This window comes from Paramormyrops kingsleyae, chromosome 13, assembly GCF_048594095.1.
Source record: "Paramormyrops kingsleyae isolate MSU_618 chromosome 13, PKINGS_0.4, whole genome shotgun sequence".
NCBI lineage: Eukaryota > Metazoa > Chordata > Actinopteri > Osteoglossiformes > Mormyridae > Paramormyrops > Paramormyrops kingsleyae.
The window spans coordinates 26,289,657-26,308,969 of NC_132809.1; the positions used below are offsets into that span (position 1 = coordinate 26,289,657).

The 19,313-nt window shown below is 48.2% G+C and overlaps 2 protein-coding genes across 7 annotated transcripts in view; both read right to left on the bottom strand.

The window, feature by feature from the left end:
- LOC111857398 (F-actin-monooxygenase mical2b) lies at positions 1 to 5,549 on the bottom strand (the record flags this gene model as incomplete). Its single annotated transcript, XM_072698466.1, is given in 7 exon segments — positions 1 to 1,726; positions 2,013 to 2,086; positions 3,171 to 3,270; positions 4,563 to 4,647; positions 4,847 to 4,951; positions 5,282 to 5,358; positions 5,438 to 5,549. Coding segments are annotated over 7 exon segments (627 nt in total), but the record flags the coding sequence as incomplete, so codon positions are not given.
- The window catches only part of LOC140577532 (F-actin-monooxygenase mical2b-like), a 27,722-nt gene continuing 13,951 nt past the window's right edge, over positions 5,543 to 19,313 (bottom strand). For 3 of the 6 annotated variants that reach the window (XM_023838213.2, XM_023838214.2, XM_023838224.2), the window contains 15 exons: positions 19,144 to 19,270; positions 18,894 to 18,984; positions 18,453 to 18,600; positions 17,862 to 18,061; positions 17,317 to 17,402; positions 16,866 to 16,931; positions 16,605 to 16,742; positions 15,176 to 15,362; positions 14,866 to 14,945; positions 14,335 to 14,383; positions 10,252 to 10,333; positions 8,751 to 8,797; positions 7,933 to 8,007; positions 6,429 to 6,517; positions 5,543 to 6,153 (listed from right to left, as the gene is read on the bottom strand). In XM_023838213.2, the coding sequence (XP_023693981.1) occupies positions 5,845 to 6,153; positions 6,429 to 6,517; positions 7,933 to 8,007; positions 8,751 to 8,797; positions 10,252 to 10,333; positions 14,335 to 14,383; positions 14,866 to 14,945; positions 15,176 to 15,362; positions 16,605 to 16,742; positions 16,866 to 16,931; positions 17,317 to 17,402; positions 17,862 to 18,061; positions 18,453 to 18,600; positions 18,894 to 18,984; positions 19,144 to 19,270 (1,774 nt within the window). In that variant the 3' untranslated portion in view covers positions 5,543 to 5,844. Of the gene's footprint in view, positions 6,154 to 6,428; positions 8,008 to 8,750; positions 8,798 to 8,817; positions 9,800 to 10,251; positions 10,334 to 14,334; positions 14,384 to 14,865; positions 14,946 to 15,175; positions 15,363 to 16,604; positions 16,743 to 16,865; positions 16,932 to 17,316; positions 17,403 to 17,861; positions 18,062 to 18,452; positions 18,601 to 18,893; positions 18,985 to 19,143; positions 19,271 to 19,313 lie in introns of those variants that run through there. The other 3 variants (XM_023838225.2, XR_011982308.1, XM_023838226.2) reach the window with 3 other exon arrangements.

Genomic DNA, 19,313 nt, shown 5'->3' on the forward strand with positions numbered 1-19,313 from the left:
TTGGCATGAACATGAAAACATTTTATTGTGAGGATACAAAAAGCATGTTTTCACAGCCATGGAAGCATGAGCATGGAAATGGTCTCCTGAACCCTCATGTGAGATGTCATTCAGAGCAGACGCCTTACAGCTGCTCTTAAACAACAAACATAAATCAGTCAGGAGCTACAGATCACTGGTCACCAAGACCTTAGCAGCACTAACAATACTACAATTATAAATGGAGTTTAATTAAGACTAAGAAATTACAGTGGTACATTGAAACTTAATTCATTTCAGAAGGCTGGTCAAGTTGCAATTTGGTTAAGGCCCAAGTCGAATTTCCCCATTTAATATAAAGTAAATTAATTTAGTCTGTTCCAGACCCTCCAAATGTTTGCCTATTTTAATTTATCTGACTACCTACCTAATGATAAAAAGCATTAACAATCATTATAAAACTAATACACACAGGAAAATCACAGGAAAAAAGCAATAAACATAAAATAAATGACAATCCCATACAGTACGTGCACCACCTTCAAGTCTCGCTATAATTTCCTTTTAAAGTTCCAATTACTCTCATTACTTTCCACTTTGGTTTGCTGCTATCACTGCTCACTTTCTTAGGGGCCATGATTACTGTATCACTAAATGTACTGTAGATAAAGCACAAAAAATTCACATTGAACACAGGGACACAACTTTCGCATGTCGAATTCAGTTGAGAGGTACTGCAAAACTGAGAGAAATTCATATGCATCAGCATCCCAGTAGGTCCGTTTGCCTTTGTGTCAGTCCATCAGAGACGCGTCTCGATCTGTATAAGTTTTAGCAGGTCTGTTTTATTTTATCGTGTTCTAAGTTTTTGGTCGAGTTGCGGTAAGAATTTTCTCAACTGACCCATTCAATGTCCTAATTGGTAGAGCTGAACGCGTATTGACCCATACAAGTTTTAGCAGGAACAGTCGAGTTCCAAGATTTAGGTTGAGGTATAAGTAAAAAAAAATTCAACAGACCTGTTCGATGTCCGCGTTGGTCGAGTTAAGGGGGGTTCGAGTTCCAAGGCTCTACTGTATTAAGACCAATTACCTCAAAGGAATGAAGACCAGTGATGTATTTTGCACAGTGTAGCAAATAAGCACCAATGTACTGTACGGTCTGGAGGAAGTTAAGGTTTCTGAGGACCTGTATAATAGTACATAATGATCATCTCCAGGCCCGCTGGCTGGGTGTGGGTGATCATCCCCTGGTCCGCTGGCTGGGTGTGGGTGATCATCTCCAGGCCTGCTGGGTGGGTGTGGGTGATCATATCCAGGTCCGCTGGCTGGGTGTGGGTGATCATCTCCAGGTCCGCTGGTTGGGTGTGGGTGATCATCTCCAGGCCCGCTGGCTGGGTGTGGGTGATCATCCCCTGGTCCGCTGGCTGGGTGTGGGTGATCATCTCCAGGCCCGCTGGCTGGGTGTGGGTGATCATCCCCTGGTCCGCTGGCTGGGTGTGGGTGATCATCTCCAGGTCTGCTGGCTGGGTGTGGGTGATCATCTCCAGGTCCGCTGGCTGGGTCTGGGTGATCATTGTCAGGCCTGCTGGCCAGGTGAGGCCACTCACGCCCAGCGAAGCTGATACCCCCCCAGCAGCCGGCTCTCCAGGTCCTGTTCCTCAGCCCTCTATTTCAGCCGTCGCTCCTCAATGAGAACCACCAGCGTGTCCCTCTTGTCCACCACTCACAAGGGCTCTTCCAGGAATCTGCAGAGGGGTGGGGAGCACATGTTGGAATATAACCATGTCAGTCAGTCATAGCCGGCTACCATCCATGTCACAGTGACATCCTCCGTTTAATGTCAGACATTGAATCTACCTCCTTCTATTCGTTATTGGCCAAACAGACAGCACTGAAAGAGCATTTCCACTACACTACAATCAGGCTGTTTCTCCCTATTTTTATAATAACTGTAGGCAGCCGGTATATTTATACTGCAGAGTTCCTCTTATCGATCCCAGCATGCATTGCATATATAGAGGGCTCTCTGACCACCAAGGAGCATCCTCCGGCGTAGCTCCTGTTGAAGCTGGCTCTGAATGTCTTCCAGTTCCAACTCCTGGGCACTGGCACACAGACGGGTAACTTATTAACACTTAGTAAGGAACAGGTTTCTTCAGGATTGTCAGTGATATTAAATCTTGTTTATATGACCCGCGGGTGGTGTGGTTGCTTCGCTGTACCGCTGTAGTCTCTGATCTGCAGGCTTGTGGGTTTGTCTCCAGCCTGGGCTCTGTGAATATGCGGAGCTTCAAGTGCTCCCTGCATTTTTGTGGGTTTCTTTCCAAAGGTGGTTTATGTGGGTTGGTGTCTCTATTGCTAGGTGCATGAGTGTGTGCCCTGTGGTCCTGTGTTGTCCTGACATGCCACTGGGACAGGCTCCATGATGCTAAATTACATGAACACTGAATAAAGTTTAATTATTAACAGATCAACAGATTAACGGTAGGACTCCTATTCATCCTAATTTTAAAAAACAAAATTTAGTGTCTGGGTTTTCTGGCCAAGGACAGAGGGAATATGAGTTTAAGAAGATGATCACTAAGGTGCAACGAGGTTGAGTGAGGTGGAGTTGTGAAGTGAGGTGGGGTGAGATGGAGTGAGGCGGAGTGAGGTGGAGTAAGATGAAGTGAGGCGGAGTGAGCTGAAGTGAGGTGGGGTGAGCTGAGGTGGAGTAAGATGAAGTGAGGTGGAGTGAGATGAAGTGAGGTGGGGTGAGGTAGGGAGGTGCAGTGATGTGGGGGTGTGGTGGAGTGAAGTGTGGTGAGGTAGAGAGGTGGAGTGAGCTGAAGTGAGGTGGAGTGAGCTGAAGTGAGGTGGAGTAAGATGAAGTGAGGTGGGGTGAGGTAGAGTGAGATAGAGTACTGATTTGTGGGTACTGAGCATGTTGAAACCATTGTGACCATCACCAGAAGAAGCAATATGAAGAAAATAATGACCATGGATAGTGATGATGAACATTTTGTCCACAGGCCAAATGTAATCTACACCCCAGAAACCCCTTCAGAAGTGAGTCGGTGTTATTGTTAGCCATATCTAACCTGTATTCTACAAACCTGCACTGACATGGGTTAGGGTTAGTAACATGTTTGCTGCACTCCATAAACCGCTGTCACATCATTATCCAGAACTGCTCACAGTCACACTTACAAGGTCACAAGGTCCGATTCGTACCGCGCCAGCTTGCTCTTCTCCAGGACCAGCCTGAACCAGGCCTGCAGCTTGTGGGACGTGTCACCACTGACGCCATCTTCAAGCAGAAGGACAGACTTAAGCTCAGACTCTTGCGTGAGATCACATCTGCATTTAGCAAGGTGGGCGGGGCTGCCAGACCAGGTCACCGGCACTACAGGCCAATGGGAGGTGTGAATGCGACCTGATGTGGTGAACAATGATGCATCCTTCAGGAGAAGTGAGACTCTTGAATTCATTTATTTATTTATTCATCCATCCATCCATCCATCCACCCTCTAAAAGCCACCACTCTATTGCAGGGCAGGCGTAATATCCTTCTGCAGGCAATTTAGAGAGAAACAGGGAAACATGCAAACTCCACTGACAGAGAGCAGAAGCGGGACCTGAACGCCAGAGGTGTCCGTCACTGCTGCCTGCTGAGCCACAGAAACATTCTTAAAAAGTCCATTACTGTGTAGCATGGTACAGTTAACATGTTTATCTAAGGCAAAAGTTAAAAGCAACAGTATTTGCAAAAAAAAAAAAGTTTTAATAATATTCCACATTTTGGTAGAATAAATCATTTTGAAGTATCTTCCATACTTCCATAGTTTTTTTTTTACCAGGCCCAGTCCAACGCTCCCAGTGTGAGACCCTGACATCCATTTCAGCCAAATACATGAAACACTAAGTAGCTCCTTGGAAACAGAAGGGCTTTCGCTTTTGCATTTGAAAGAGCCACTTGCTTTAATGGCAAGCACGTAGGCTCCTAAATAGCAAAATGTCATTTCTAGAACCTTCTGATTTACTCAGGAGGCCCATTACCGGTTTTGATGCGTCTCTAGCTTCGCATAACCACTTGGAATGCAAATTAAGGCCATTTTATAAACAATTTCCCTCTTAGCCCCGGAGGGCCATTAATTTTGCATTTTTGAGGCACATTAAACAGCAGTATTGGCATAAAGAGCCAGCCACCCCCATCCGGCAGAAGACTGCGGTTCTTTCTGGAAGAACGCTGCTCTCTGATCAGTGGGGACCTGCTGTCCTACCAAAATCTCTTCTCATCTTCCTCAGTCCACCTCCTTCTCCTGCCCCAGTCCTCCCCTGAAGAGGAGCACCAGTGAACTGTGTTGACCGAATAAGGTCCTAGCATCATATAGGAGCCTGGACTATTTAGGATGGGGGGGGCGCTGTGATGTGCAGTAGGAGACACCCCCCCCGATGCCCCCCATAATGATGCACTTGGAGTTCCCATAATTCAGCAGTAAAGATTTAATTTCAGCGTCCATTTATCAGCAGAGATTGACAGATCCTATAATCGCCAATCGCAGGTATAGGGGGGGCAGGTCACACCCCCACTCTGCTCACCTGTCTCTCCTCTCAGGTACTTCTCCAGGGTGACACTCTTTTCCCTCAGCTTCTCCACCACTTCCTCCAGCTGCCTTTGGATCACCTGAGCTTGCAGCAGCAGGACAACACCATGCTCAGGATGGCAATGCTATCAAACTCCTGCCCTCCTGTCTATGACCCAGGCAGCAGGAACGAGGCAGCATAGGTTTGCTTGGCAGGGTCTCAGTTACAGGTGCCCAGCCTGATGCTCCACAGCTGGGGGCCTGGAGCACATCTGCATCTCCACCTGCATCACCCTTCACCTGCTAGCTGCCCATCTGAGCTCTGCGGAGCCTCCTCAGTTGCTCCTGCCTGGCCACCTGCTTCACAACCTTCTCCTGTTTCCTCCTCTGTCTCTCACTGGGACCCTAAAGTTGGCGAAAGACCTGCCATCACATGGTGCTTGCTACTGTGACATCACACTGCTCAGCTTATTACACCAATAATGTCCCCCTAATTAGCAGGTTTAGAGTCCCAATAAGGTCACAATCCACTTAGCTTTGGGTGGCAGCAGAGTATGTATTTGCTTTATAAATATATTGAATATATTGAAATATATTACAAAAATGCAATTACTGTAAGCAACCCAAAGCCAAAGAGGTACTACAGTGATACAAGCATCACAAGCTCCCATGTCCTTCATACCATCTCATTTCCATTTCATGGTTTGACTCTCTGGGGTGTGAGGGAAGACTTACCTCCTGCCTGAAGAGGTCGTCCTCCTCCTCACTGGATGAACCAGATCCACTGGGTTCATGGTGTTTATGGGACGAGGCTGTGGACATAGAGAGTGGGTCCATCACTCAGGTACCAGCAGAGTTCTGAGTCACAGTACCAGGAACCACCGAAGGTACCTTTCTTCTTCAGGTTGGAGAGGATTGTGCAGGTGTCCTGGCCCAGATTTCTCACCACCCCCCTCTCTTCACTTCTCTTCACCCTCAGGGAGGAGAAGTGGTCCAGCTTCGGGGGGGGGGGGGGCAGTGAGAAGAGGTCATCCTTGTAGCCCTCTGGGAGTTGGGATCTCCCTGGCACCTGCTTCTGAAGCTGAGACAGGTCCACACCCTCAGGACCGCTGGGTTCTGTGCTGGTAGTTCTGATGCCGTCCGAAAAGGCAGAGGGGTGGGATTTAGATGCGGGTGGGTTTGTGTTATGGGAGGTGGTCGGAGCCTGTTGGGACGGGCTATCAAACAAGGAGCTAAAGTTGAAGGGTCCCAAAGATTGAGGCCTGATCTTTGGGTGGTGCTCAGGGTTGTGTGCTCCCCTAAAGGCCCTCCTGAGGGCGCCGGTCAGCTGCTGCCAAGCCTTCAGCTGGGGTGTTGCATGGGGGTGCACTGGCTGGGGGGGTAGCCTGAGCCATAGGATCTCCCAAGTCCCACTTTATCAAGCGTCGTTTTTCAGATGGGGAGAGGGTTGGCTTATTTGTCCCCATCTCTGCAGCCTCCAAGTACTCCCCTATTGGCTCTTGAGATATGAGCAGCTCTCTGAGGGTGTAGTTTTGATCAGCATGGTCTGCCTGATTCATGGCACCCTCTAAAGGAGCGATGGCTACACTGGGCATCCCTGCTGACTCCTGTGGAGTAAAACACTGGTGAAGATCTCAAGAAGGCTCCCAAACAGTGCTACCAGAAAAATACCTGTCCAGGGTTAGGGTTAGGGTTAGGGTTAACCCTAAACCTAACCCATTTTGTTACAAAAACCTCCCCTTTAAAGGACTAAGATGCTTATTTGATGGGATTTACAATATATAATTTTCAGACAAAACTGCAGTGAAAGTAATGTTCTGTATTGGCAGAGCTTGTAAAATCAACAGGACAGTGACCTATGCTGGCTGTCACACACACTGACCTCCCCAGAAGGTGAGCCCAGGGCAAGGGGTGCCTTCTCCGTGCCAGTGTTGCTGAGAGATGGCACTGTCACTGGGATGTGTGGGAATGCTGGGAGAGGGAAGGAAGCCCATGCTGGCAAGTCAATTCTATCCATTTTAACATAGATTAGTGTTTCCCAATCCGGTCCTCAGGGCCCCACAGACAGTCCACATTTTTGAGGGAGCATGTGAACTTTGCATGTTTTCCTTTGGCTTCCTCCCACAGTCCAAAGGCTAACTGACGTATCTGTGTGTTACTCTGTATAAATGCCCTGTGATTGACTGGCATCCCATCCAATTCGTACCCAGGGCTTAGGCTCCAGTGCGACCTTAACTAGGATAAGTATTTAGAAAATGAATGAAGATCAATAAAGAAAATGTTAAAGTAAATGAACTTAGAAGTTAGAAGGACTTATACTTAGGCAAAGACTGTTTTGGGGTCAATAGTGACCCCTAGTGGCAAGAATGCTTTTCTGGAAGATCTGCAGCAAGTTCTGATGCTGGCCTCATAATAATGTTGAATGAGAGCCATATGGAGTCAAAGAGACAGATTACAGATGCCCAGGAAGCTAATTACAGCTTGGCAGGCAGAACATATGTGTTGGAGATATGCTGCGCTCTAAGACATTAACATTAACTTCATTTCTTAATGCAATATTAACCTATACAGTCCACTGAAGCTAAACACAGTGATATAACATTCTGGATTAGCCAAAGAATTGTGACTCATCCATCCATCTATCCATCCTGGTCAGGGTCACAGGGGGGCCTGGAGTCTATCCCGGGCAGCACAGGACACAAGGCTGGGGTCCATCCTATATAGAATGAAGGCTGGGGGGGTTGTGTAGCTGAACAAGTTAGGATGCTGCAGCTGTGTTCGGAAGGTTGCAGACTCAAATCCGAAGGCTGACAGTGTGATGTCACTGTCGAACCTCTGAGCTCCAGGGACTGGCTGACTCTGCTTTCTAAAATAAAATGCATATCATTCGGATAAAAATGTCTTTTAAATAAAAAAAATGTAAATAATAATTAATTTGGCTAATTCTCTGAAAGATTTAAGAGTGACCAAACCATGCAGAGACCTTAACATCCCAAAATATGGTTTTATAAATAGAAGCGCGGAAGTGGTCCTCACGGGGTTAATGACCAGTGCCAGTCCCCTGGGACATGAGCTCAGCAGACATATTAATAACTTCAGTAGGAACATCTGGTCCTACTCAGAGGAACCTGCTTTCCCACAGCTCTGATTGGTCCATGACTCTGAGAGAGGGACTGGAGAGGTTAAGAGACCCGTACCACACACGCAAACATGACCCAGCACAGCCGTGCAAGAAGACAAGGAGGAAGAAAGAACAGATAGGGAAGTGGAGAGTGTGGGTCAGGCAAGGGACAGCATGGAATTCTGACAGATGAGTGGGTGAGCTTAGAAAGACAACTAAGCAAGTGTACAGACAGACAGACAGACAGAGAGACAGGGGGCCTTACCGGCTCTGGTCTTCCCTCTCCAGTGGTTGGTCTTGTGCAGGGTGGGATCTCTGGGTGTCTTAAAGCTTGGAGGACCTGCACAGAGAGTTTCAAGGATTAGCCGGCAAGTTCACTTCATTAAACTGTCAGCCAGCAGGGGGCATCTCATGCCCAGAGTTTGGGCAGGGTGTGAAGAACGCACACACTCCAGACTGTCAGTGTGAACCCCCTGGGACCCCCTCACCATGTGGCACAACCACTGGGAATGGCATCACACCCTGGTCAAACAGAGAAGCACATTCAGCAACAGCTGCACTGCTCCAGCGAGCGCTAAGGTCTTTACTCCCATTGCCATCAAATGCTACAAGCCCTCTAGAAAAGTATTTTATTTAAATGTTTAAATGTTGCACACTTTATTTTGCACATCGTAGTTTAGTTTTGCATTGTGTCTTTTGTATATGTACAGTGATATCACATTGTGTGTGTGCTGCAGTAACTTTTGGAATTGCCTTTGGGATTAATAAAGTACTACCACTTATTCCGGGACAGGGGGTTCCCTTTACAGCAGCTGTGGGGTGGGGCACGGATGGGGGCCAAAAAAAAAAAGCCAAAGGTGTCACTTAATCAGTTTTTAGAAAGCCTAAAAGTCAAATGTGATGCTGTGTCTGTCATCAGAAGGTAGCTGGTTTGAATCCCCCAGGAAGCCCGTAACCTCCGATGACCCCAGGGACTGTCCAGCTCTGCCTTCTCAAAAAAATCTACGTTGCTCTGAATAAAAGCATCTGCTAAAGATGAGGTTAAAGTGGACAATGAGGCCGGTCGGGAAGGGGTGGACTCACTGCTGGGACTCATCCAATACTGGGAGACCCCCACTGAGGTGTCCGTCCTGTTGGGAAGCACAAAAGAGAAGGTCTCACCCCCCTTTCCTCTGTAAGGCTCCCAGAAGGCTTTTAAAGCATCTGTCTCTGCTGGTTTCATCATCAGTCACAGCTACTTAATTACCGCCTAAGGGTTCAGCATATCGCACAGCGTCGAGAGCGATGCAGACCTTGTTCAGACTGGTCCCTCACAAACCCCTGACTTGAATGTACTCGAAACGCCTCCAAAGGCCACGGAGAGGCTCCAGGCTGGTGATTTCTAAGAAGCAATGGCATGAAGTACAGGCACAATCCGCACCCGTCGTCCTTCCAGAAAGACCCGCGACGCTGATGTTCCAGTCTGACTTCAGGGGTACAATTAGTTACGCAATCAGCATAGTTCAGTTTTTTTCTTCTCCTGAGTTAAATATCCTATTTGTGCTTTAAGGCTTCTAATCCCGCATGTCAAAAAGAGGCCTCAGTTATTTTGTGTTCTGCAAAGTGTGACATTACAGAAAACTGCAGCACCTGTGAAAAGTATTCACCCACCTTGGATCTGTGTTTTCTCAATTTGCAACATTGTGCCACAGTGAATTTTATTAGGATACTGATCATTTATTTAGTTTTTAAAATATGTGGGGGGGCAGTAGGGCCCAAGAAGCAGTAAATGGGCCCCTCCCTTTCCCCACTGTGCGGCCTGGTGGCAGCGTCACACCTTGGGAATGCTTCTCTGCTGCAGCTCAGATTGGGAAGGTTGAGGGTACAATGACTGCAGCCAAATGCAGGCAGATCCTGGAAGGGAACTGGAGGGAATAGCGACTTGGGAGAAGTTTTTATTTATATTTAAGACAGTGACCCCAAACATAAAGCCAAAGCAACACAGGAAAATGGTTTAAAAATAACAAAGTCGATGTCCCACTGTGGCCAAGGCAGAGTCCAGTCCTCCGTCCAACTGAGCATTAGTGGCAGGACCTGAAAATAGCCGCACTCATGGGTCCCATGTAACTCGACAGAGCCTGAGTAGTTCAGCGCTGCAAGAAATGGGATCGCATTGTTCAGAGGTACGAACTAAGACCTGGTGCAGCACAGACTGAAAGGGGCCTCCATTAAATACTGATTTAAAGAGTCTGGATACTTATGCTACTTATTTTGTGTTTTATATTTGTAATTACTTAAATTCATTTTGTAGAGATTTATTTTTCCCTTTGACATTAAAGAATCTTTTGTGGCTGCCTGATGTCACAAAGTCTAATTAAATCCACCGTGACAGAATTTTGTAAAACAATAAAACATGTTTAAGTCTATGGGGGAGAATACATTCTGTAGGCACTGTTCATAATCTCTGTTCTATCCACGTGGCTAACAGTAACATGCTAGCATGCGGCTCTTTCGATACGACCAGCCAGAGTAGCATGTTACGTACCCCAGCCGCTGTAGTGTTTATACTAGCGTTAGCCTGTGTAACGTAGCATCACACACTTACTGGTCGTGCTGCTGTTGGAGGTGTCTCCTGTCTCTGGGGAGCTGGGTGGCCCCATCAATCTGGCCAGCAGCACAGTACCTGCCTGGAGCATCAGGACAGACATCTGGCACATCAGGAGGAATCGTCTGCCGGTTACCCTCACACCTCCCCCCCATGACACCATGTTAGACCTCACGCATGTCTGAAGGAGACTGAAACCCTTCACATGGGCCAATCCCACCATCTGGAAGCTCAAACCGAAGGTCTTAACATACCACCTGCAGTTCAGCCTAAATAATCCATCTGAAACTAAGCAGGTTTGGGCCGGGCCAGAATTTAGATGGGAGACCAACTAAGAAAGCTGGGCTTCTGCTGAAAGAGACGTTGGTGTGTCCAGAAGGTTAGTCCACCTGTGGTCTATGGGGATGTTGTGCTGTAAAAATGGTGTCGTCCTTCAGATGAGATGTAACACTGGGATCCTGACTCGTCGAGGCCCTATCAAATCTGGCCTCCTAATTATCCCCTGTATCTAATTGGTGAGTTTTCTCCCGCCCCTTCACCACCTTAGCTACAGTGTGGTGAGCGTACTGGGGCAGAATGGCTGCTGATGCATCACCCAGGCAGGTGCTACACAGGGGTGGTGGTTGAAGTGGCTCCCCATTGCTTCTGGAAAGTGCTATATAAATGCAACACTCATTCATTTTCCATGTGCAGCAGGCCCAGGTTTCTCAGCTACGAAAGACACAGCCTACTGGGGGGCTGTCAAGATTTAGAACATCATCTCTGACATGATAACAGAGCCAGCGCTGGTGAACACACTCTATATTAATGCCTGTCATTCCTCAGCATCAGTCCTGACAGGCTATATGATTGTTTCAACACTTCCATGCCTGGAACCCTCTGAGAACATTGACAGAGTGTCACTGGCAAGGCCTGGAGCCCCAGCTTATTTCCCAGGTACTTAGACACCACAGTCTGAGCAACAGAACATCTCTGGCTGCTCTATCTGACCAGAAGATCGCAGTTACCCTCCCCTTCTTAGTTGAGGGGGCTGAAAGTCTTGAATGAAAGGAGATTTGGGCGGGGCAACCTCAGGTCCCAGCCCCAAGGGGGGGGGGGGGGGGGGGGGGGAGGTTAAGGGAAGGAGAGGATGGAAATAGAGGCTGTATGAAAGTATGTGTTCACTTAAAAACCGACCATCTGTGCTGGATCAAGAGTCTAAATCTAGAGTCTCAACCTTCTGATGACCACGGACCGGCAAAAAATTGACATACAGGAAGATTACATTCCATTAATAGGAAAATACCATTAACATCATAGCCTATGTGCTAACTGAGACGTCAACAAGTCTCAGTGAATGACGCACTGGTATTTAAGCTTCCACAACAGAAACAGTAACACCTACTTACAGTCATTGTCAGTTTACTTTTGTCAGTTAACCAACCCCTCCCCCAACCAGCCAGCACCCTGCAGCCCAGTGGACCGGCACTTGGGAGCCCCTGATCTTGGGGAACGGATTTCCTGAACAAATAAAATTGGCCTGCTTTCCCCAGTAGAGGCAGTGATGAAGCTGAAGCTGTGCAGCTCACTGGTCTGCACCTCCTGGTACGCAGAGCGCGACCTCCCTCCCAACTTGGCTACTGGAGCTAGGAGAATAACCAGTTTAATTGCATCTCCTTCTCTTCCCCAACACACTATGGTGGGGTGGGGGGGGCATTCATGTAGGAGCTGGGGAGCCAGCAGGACACGATGATTCATACCTCAAAGGGCGCAGAACCAAGGAGACTCAAAATCCCACGGTCAACTCCAGGAATCCCTCCCATCACCCTGCCCTAGATCCACCACTGCAGAAGCACCAACCAGACAGCCTCATCTCAGGCCAGTCAAGCTGCACTCAGAGAAACGCATGTCGGCTGATGGGGGAAGCAGGAGGCGTGTCCCCTGGCAAACGACTGCCCCGCACTCCTCTTCACTCCCAGCCAGAGACGGCTCCCATACTGCTTCACATGTAGGGACCACAGCTGAACCAGGTCACACGGTCACGGTCAGTCTGAGTTCACCCTGGTACAGAAAACACCAGTTTGGTCTGGTCTTTGAGAGCAGTTGCTTGGGTCTGGTGTACTATGACAGCATGTAGTAAGAAGTCTGTATACCCCCCCAAATTTTTTTATATTTTTCTTTATTCACAATATACAAACTTTTAAATTATAGATATGAGGAACCAATGGACTCAACACCCAAAAAGGTGTATCTGGACTCATTATGGAGGGTGAAGGCCCAGTAGATGTAGCCCAGGAGATCACGGAGCATACCAACATAGGCCATGGAACCCAAGACCACATCTACAATGGTCAAGGACACTGGCATCTGTGATCTGGTGAGAGTGAGGCTAAGCATGACAGAGGTCCAGCCAATGGGAAGGCCTGAGTGATGATGATGTCACTGCTGGTCTCCATGGCATCCATATGTGATGTTTGTTGATCTTAAATAGATACCATCTCAATCTTATCTTCAATTTTTTTTAAACTGTAGCATACAGCTAAATAAAAAAAGTATAATAAAAAAGAATGCACATTATTTAAATAAACATTTATTTTACACATAAACATTCAAAATTATAAAAGAAAAAAATTAACAGGTTCTCACTGTAGTCTTATTTACATATACAGACCAGCAGAGGACACACAAAATGTGCAAGTTCAGGATCTTCTGATCAATGACTCCTGAACACGTCCACATAGATGACAGTACGTATCCATGTGGTCAAAATGCAGAGAAGCTTTGGTATTCTGCAGAGGTCTGGGAGCCGATGGGGGAAGCAGGGATAGTAGTTAAATGTTATCAAAGAGAGGGACAGGCTCTGTCGACAGGCCCAAAGCAAAACACAGTGGCGTTAGTATCGCAACAATGTTTCCCTGAGATTAGAAACTGTTTGTTATGTTTAATACACAAGACCCAGGCTACTGCTCTCAGAAATATGGGTCAGCATGAGGTTAAGGGCTAGCAGTTGCAGCGCAATGAGCCTGGACCGTGTGACACCAAGCCCAACACCATCCTGCCGTGCCCATCCAACCAGCTGGACACTGCAGGAGACAGCAGGACACCTCAAGCAAAATGACAGAACGGAACATTTAAGGTAAGAAAGACGAAGGCTGTTGCTGTTCGGTTAGGGTTAGACCCATTTAAATACAGGAGAGCGAGAGCAAATGAAACAACCCAATGGATGAAGGAACAGAAGCAAAGCTCCCCAACTAGGAAATCTCACAATCATAAGGAACAATGTGTTTAGAGAGACACACAGAGGTGGTTTCAGGCCATGGAAGAACTTGGGGCTTGGAAAATCCATGACCTATGAACAGATCCTGTTTTTTTTTTGTTTTTTTTAAACGGATTAAAATTTTTCAGTCCAGTCAGTACGTTGACTCAGAAGTATGAAGGAACATGTATATCGTAAACATACACTTACGAGTTCCAGTGAAGGCCTATGTTGCGGATGTTACATTAGAAACCGCTTGGCATCAGTGTTTGGCAACAAAATCATAGCGATGCACACAAGAACCAGGACACAGGTACGGCCCAGAGCTGGAAGTTCTGCCTGATGTTCTCCACCTCATTACAGAATATCCTCAAATCCCACATGCAGTGCAGGCATCCCCATAAGTATTCAGGTAGTGCCTAAGGGTTATGATTAGTTGTGATGGGTACCTGCTGCCCATAGGAGCTGATGATGTCATCGGCTATTACCGAGGCCCCAATGCAGCGTGATTACAGGCTGCCCTATAATGTGCCTGTGTACGTTTGCTGTTGAGCACTGTGCGAGAGAGGAAGAGTGGGGACCCAAGTGCAGCACTGAAACCCCATCCTGTTTAAGGGGTGCCTCTCACAGCCTCTAGGTGGTGCTGTGCTGCAGCGGCAGGGACTCAGCATAAACCTGTGTGAGGACGTCCGCCAGCATGGCTAGCAGGGGGACGCCCACGCTCAGCAGCTCGTACAGGAAGGCGTAGTCCTCCCTGCGTGCCCTCAGGTGGCGATTTGCAGCACACGCCACGCCCCTCACACGCCATAGCACCCCCCTGGGGCCACGGAGGAGGGGGCGCAGGGTACCTGGAAGAGGGCTGTGCTGGCTGCCTGTGCTGGACCCTCCTGGGAACACCTGGCCAGGGGCATGAGGGAGGGGGAGCCACATCAGATTACAGAGAGAGAGAGAGACACACACACACACACACACACGCGCACACACGCATGTAGGGTAAACATTCATTTCAATGGGAAAAATGCTAACGCTAACTATGACAACCTTAACCCCTACCCTGCCCTAACCTTAACCATAAGTAACCTAACAAAATACAAGACTTATGGGATTTTTTAGTTTTTTTGATTGCAGTGACAATGGTCCCCACAACAAAACAACAGGTTTTTATCACACTGAGGGATCACTGGGTTCCTACAATGTAATATATACATAACCACCCCCCCACACACACATACAAATACACACACCACCTAACAAACTGTCCTATTTCTGACAGCTATAACACCATCCTGTTTCAGCTGTCAACACACTTCACTTTAAAGGAATCTGAGACAGTTCCACTGTACTCTGTTTGTGAGTCTCAGCATCCTGAGTGTGATTACCTTCCACGAGGCAGACATCTTCTCTCTTTGGCCACTGTTTGCTTTCTGTTGTGCAAAGTGAGTCTTACAGTAGAACTTGCCTGTTGAGACAAAACGGACTAAATGGCAAGTGACCACCTGCGTGGTGTTCACCACCACTCAAACCACACATCCGCCCCCTGTTGGACCCAAACAGTTACTACACTGCTGAGGGGGAAAAGTAACTGTGTGGGACCCCAAAAACAAACAAACCCAGCCCTGGAGACCACTAGACACCCCCTCCCCTCTTTAACACCCAGCAGTGGCATGGGGTGGACAGCAGGTGGCGTACCTTGCTCCACGCTGAAGACATGACTCCCCAGACACAGGGCGGAGTTACAGACGGAGCAGCGGAAGCAGTCGCGGTGGAGGAAGAGCGATTCGGCGCCCAGCCGCTCCATGGCGTAAACACGGCGGCTACAGACGTAGCACGTGTCACTCCCCCTCAGTGGGGTGGGCGGGGCTATACGCAAGGAGGCCTGTAAAAGGAGGGTCACGCATGGTTACACACCCCCACGCGCATTTACCGCCATGAAAACCCTCACCGACGCCGGCTATGAAAATTCTGAGATGTGCTTCTTTAAAAAACAGGAATATACAAAGCCAAATATGATGCACGCAAACAGGCATGACTCAGACTGACACCTGTATTTAACAAAGACAGGACATTGCTGCCTTAGAAAGGGTTCAACACAGGGCTACAAGAATGATACCTGGTCTCAGAGGAATGTCTTATGAGGTTAACTGAGCTGAATCTGTTTGGCCTCAAGCAATGGAGACTAGGGGGCGGACATGATCCAGGTCTATAAGATTCTGGATGCTGTTCAGTCAAATAGTTACTTCAATATTAGTTCAAAAACAAGAAATTGTGGTCATAGGTGGAAATTAACGGGAGAACATTTTAAATTGGATTTGAGAACAACTTCTTTACACAGCAGGTAGAGTTTGGAATAGTCTTCCTGTTAGTGTAGTGCAAGCTAAAACCTTGGGTTCCTTGAAAGCAGAGCTAGATAAGATTTTAACAACTCTGAGCTTTTAGTTGAGTTCTCCCTGATCACCTCTCCTTTGTACATTTATGTTATGTTCTTATGTACAAGCCACCCCCCCAAACACAGCCTAATTAACATTATATTAATATACAGTTGCATTGTACAGAATGGAGTTTAGGTCCTAGATATTTTTGAGTTTTTAATAATTCTGTCGTAAAAAGTGACTTAACACACTGGGCTGCAGATCCTGGACTCCCCACTAGGTGGAGCCTGACTTGGTCCCCAGAGTACCTTCCTGGTGTTAATACATTTGCAGGCCTGATGACAGTGGCTGCTACAGTACAGCACATGTATAGCACCAGAGATCAAGTGGAAAAAAATACTATGGCCCTAATTGACAATTTGGCAGTATGTCACTGCTCATACTGGTCAGACTAGTCCAGAAGGTTGTATGCCTCATACATCCTGGTTACTAGCCAGTTCTATTTCCGTGTACGTGGACGAGGCCATCACGATGAAGATCATGCATTTATGAAGAAGTGGAGTACTGAGCATCCGGCCTGATGTTTGTAATTTAAACATCAAGGTACATCAAGCTTAAAGCCCAACCATAATGTGCACGCCGACCACTGCAGAAGATGTCGTCTAAGCTCCAGCTCAGGCTAGCTGAAGTCCAGCAGGGACAAAGAGCTTCCCCAGCAAACCCGAGGCAGCAGTGGCGGCCGCTCTGACCTGCCTCCGGACCAAAGAGCTGGGGGCGTTCTCCTCGAGCCTGGCCTCCAGCTGGGTGGCCATGAACCTGACCTTGTTCTCCTGGAGATCAGCACCCTTGATCCCAGAGGACGACCTCTGAATGGACAAGTTGGTCACCTGGCAGTGAAACACAGCACTCAGCAGACAGTACAGCACCATAGCCGTTCCCAGGAAGCCACTACTGTGTCATGTTTGGACCAACATCACTGTACAACGCGGGTCTGTTCGGGAGAAACGGACCTCCTCCAAACGAGCCCTCCGTCTCCTTTTGTACATGGACTCATTGTCCTCAGACTTCTGCTGCTCCTGAAAGGACAGAAGCACTAATTTAAAACACATGAATTATTCATCCCCCGCCTGTTTTCTGCCCCCCACCCATAGAACAGTGGCCTCTTCTCCAGCACTGATCCTTTGTTTCATTCCTGCCCTCCACCACCCTGCATAGATACACTCATTGTTCCCCCCCCCCCAGTGATTAACACTAAAATCCACATCATACTGGTGCAGGCTGCCCTTTGCTGCCCTGCTTGATAACAGAGCCAGAGCAATTCAAAATGCACCACCTTCTTGCACTGGAGGCATGGTGCTTTAAAAGTTCTCATTCACTTCGCTTCGATCCTTTAAATTTGATGTCATGTCAGAAGCAGAAGCAAACGTCATTCGAACCCAGGTCTGGGTCATGGGGCGGTACCTTTGGCATTCGCTTCTTCGGCGCCATCGGGATCAAACAGGAGTTTGAACGTTCCTTGCTGTTCTCATCCTTTTCTTTCTGAGGAACTTTAAAAAATAACAATGTGGTCATTTCTCCCCGCTCAGAGGCAGGCGGAAACATCAACAGCTGGGTATTTAACAGACGCCAAAGGAAAATACTGCGGTGAAAGACGGCATGAAAACACTGCGTTTTACTTTTCAATTATCAGACAAAACTCTGGAATGTTTAACAGGAAATACCAGCTCAAGAACCTTTAAAAGAATGTATGAATGACCCAGAGTCCAAGCATCACGTAGAGATTGGCACATGCCCTCTCTCAGCCTATCAGATCTACCTGCCTTTCCCAGTCAGACAGGTGAGCTAACTGGGAGTGTTCTCTACAGATGGAATGCAGAGACAGGTATGCCTCAGACTTCATAACTGATAGGTACACACAGTTGGGACGTCACTCTAAATTGAACACACGCACCCGATCCAACAATGGGGCTTCTGTTTAGGAGAGAGTCTATCAGTCCCCAGTTTACCTGAGACAGAAGAGGGGGCGCTCTGGAGCACATCATAGAGCTGAGACAGATACATGACCAAGCTGAGCTCGTCCGGCTTCAGGTTGGCCGCCATCTTGGCGCCTGTGGTCAGTGGTGGGATGCCGAACTCGCATTCGGCGACATCGAAGGCTATCTGGTTGTTCCTGGCCGAGTCTCGAGGGTTTAGGGTGCTGTAGTCCCTGCGGGTTACCGAGAGGTGGAGGTGTGGTTATGGATTTGCATGTACTAAAATGAGGCTGCTATCGCAGCAGTGAAAAGATTTAGGTGTGTTGGAGGGGAGAGGGTGCCAGGCAGCATACATGGCATGTGCCTCAGTGGGGTAGATGCTGTGTCTGACTGGAAGGTCGTTGGTTCAAATCCCAAGGTTAGTAGAGAGATTTCCCCCCCCGGTGCAAAGTCCCTAATCCTGAATTGCTCAAGATACTGGCTGCTTATATGTATGTCACACTGGATAAAAGAATCTGCTTAATAAACGTTGATATCTTTTAACATGGACTGGGGACTAGTGGGCATGGGGCTTATGAGTTAAAGAACAAAGGGGGGCGGGTCTTTGGGGGGGTCAGTGCTTACAGGAGATCGGGCCGGAACCGGTGAATGAGGGCACAAAGTGCCAGGCCGCTTGTCCAGGATGTGGCCAAGTCCGACACATCCACATGCGGGTAGCCCCGGGTCTGTGCCTGGCACCAGCTCAGCAGCTGCCCGGTCCGGATCTCAGACTCTACGGGGCAGAACATCCAGCGGGACACCACAGATCAGAATACACAGCTCTGAGGCCCGCCCGGACCACAAAACCATCATAAACCTATAAGCAAGGAGACCTCAGAAGACCTCAGAGAAACATCTAGCTTGGCTCTGGCGGCTCAGACGGCTGAAAACATGGTAAGTTTCCCGGATATTTTAAATATGCACTAGCAAAGGAGCAGGTCCACCCTGAAGAGGAGAATAAAGTCTCAAAAGCAGGACCCCCATGCACCACTGGGCACCGAGAGCGTCAGTCACAGCCGCACTCACCGCGCTGAGACTCCTTAACAGACCGGCGCAGTGACTCAGAACGCTGAACGCGGCAGGGCTGCGATTTCCCATCGATAAGCAGATGGCACACCTGCGTCGGGCAGGAGAGAGTCATGGGGAGGAGAGGCTGGGACCATCCCAAAACTCACAGGCACGATAAGGAGACGTATGAGTATATGAAATAATTTCACTTTCTCCCCGCATGGAGAAGCGGAGACTGGTGCAGTAGGTCCACGTTCTTCAGCCTCACCTGATGCAGCCGGACGCAGGTGGTGCTCAGGTTGGGGTACCGGCTGGCTGGGTCGATGGTGTACTGCTCAAAGTTCTTGGTGATGTTCTCAGGGGTTGTCTGGGGCAGTAACCTGTAAAGACTCTCCCTGCAAACAAAACATGAGTAGCCAGGATATCAACCACAAGGAC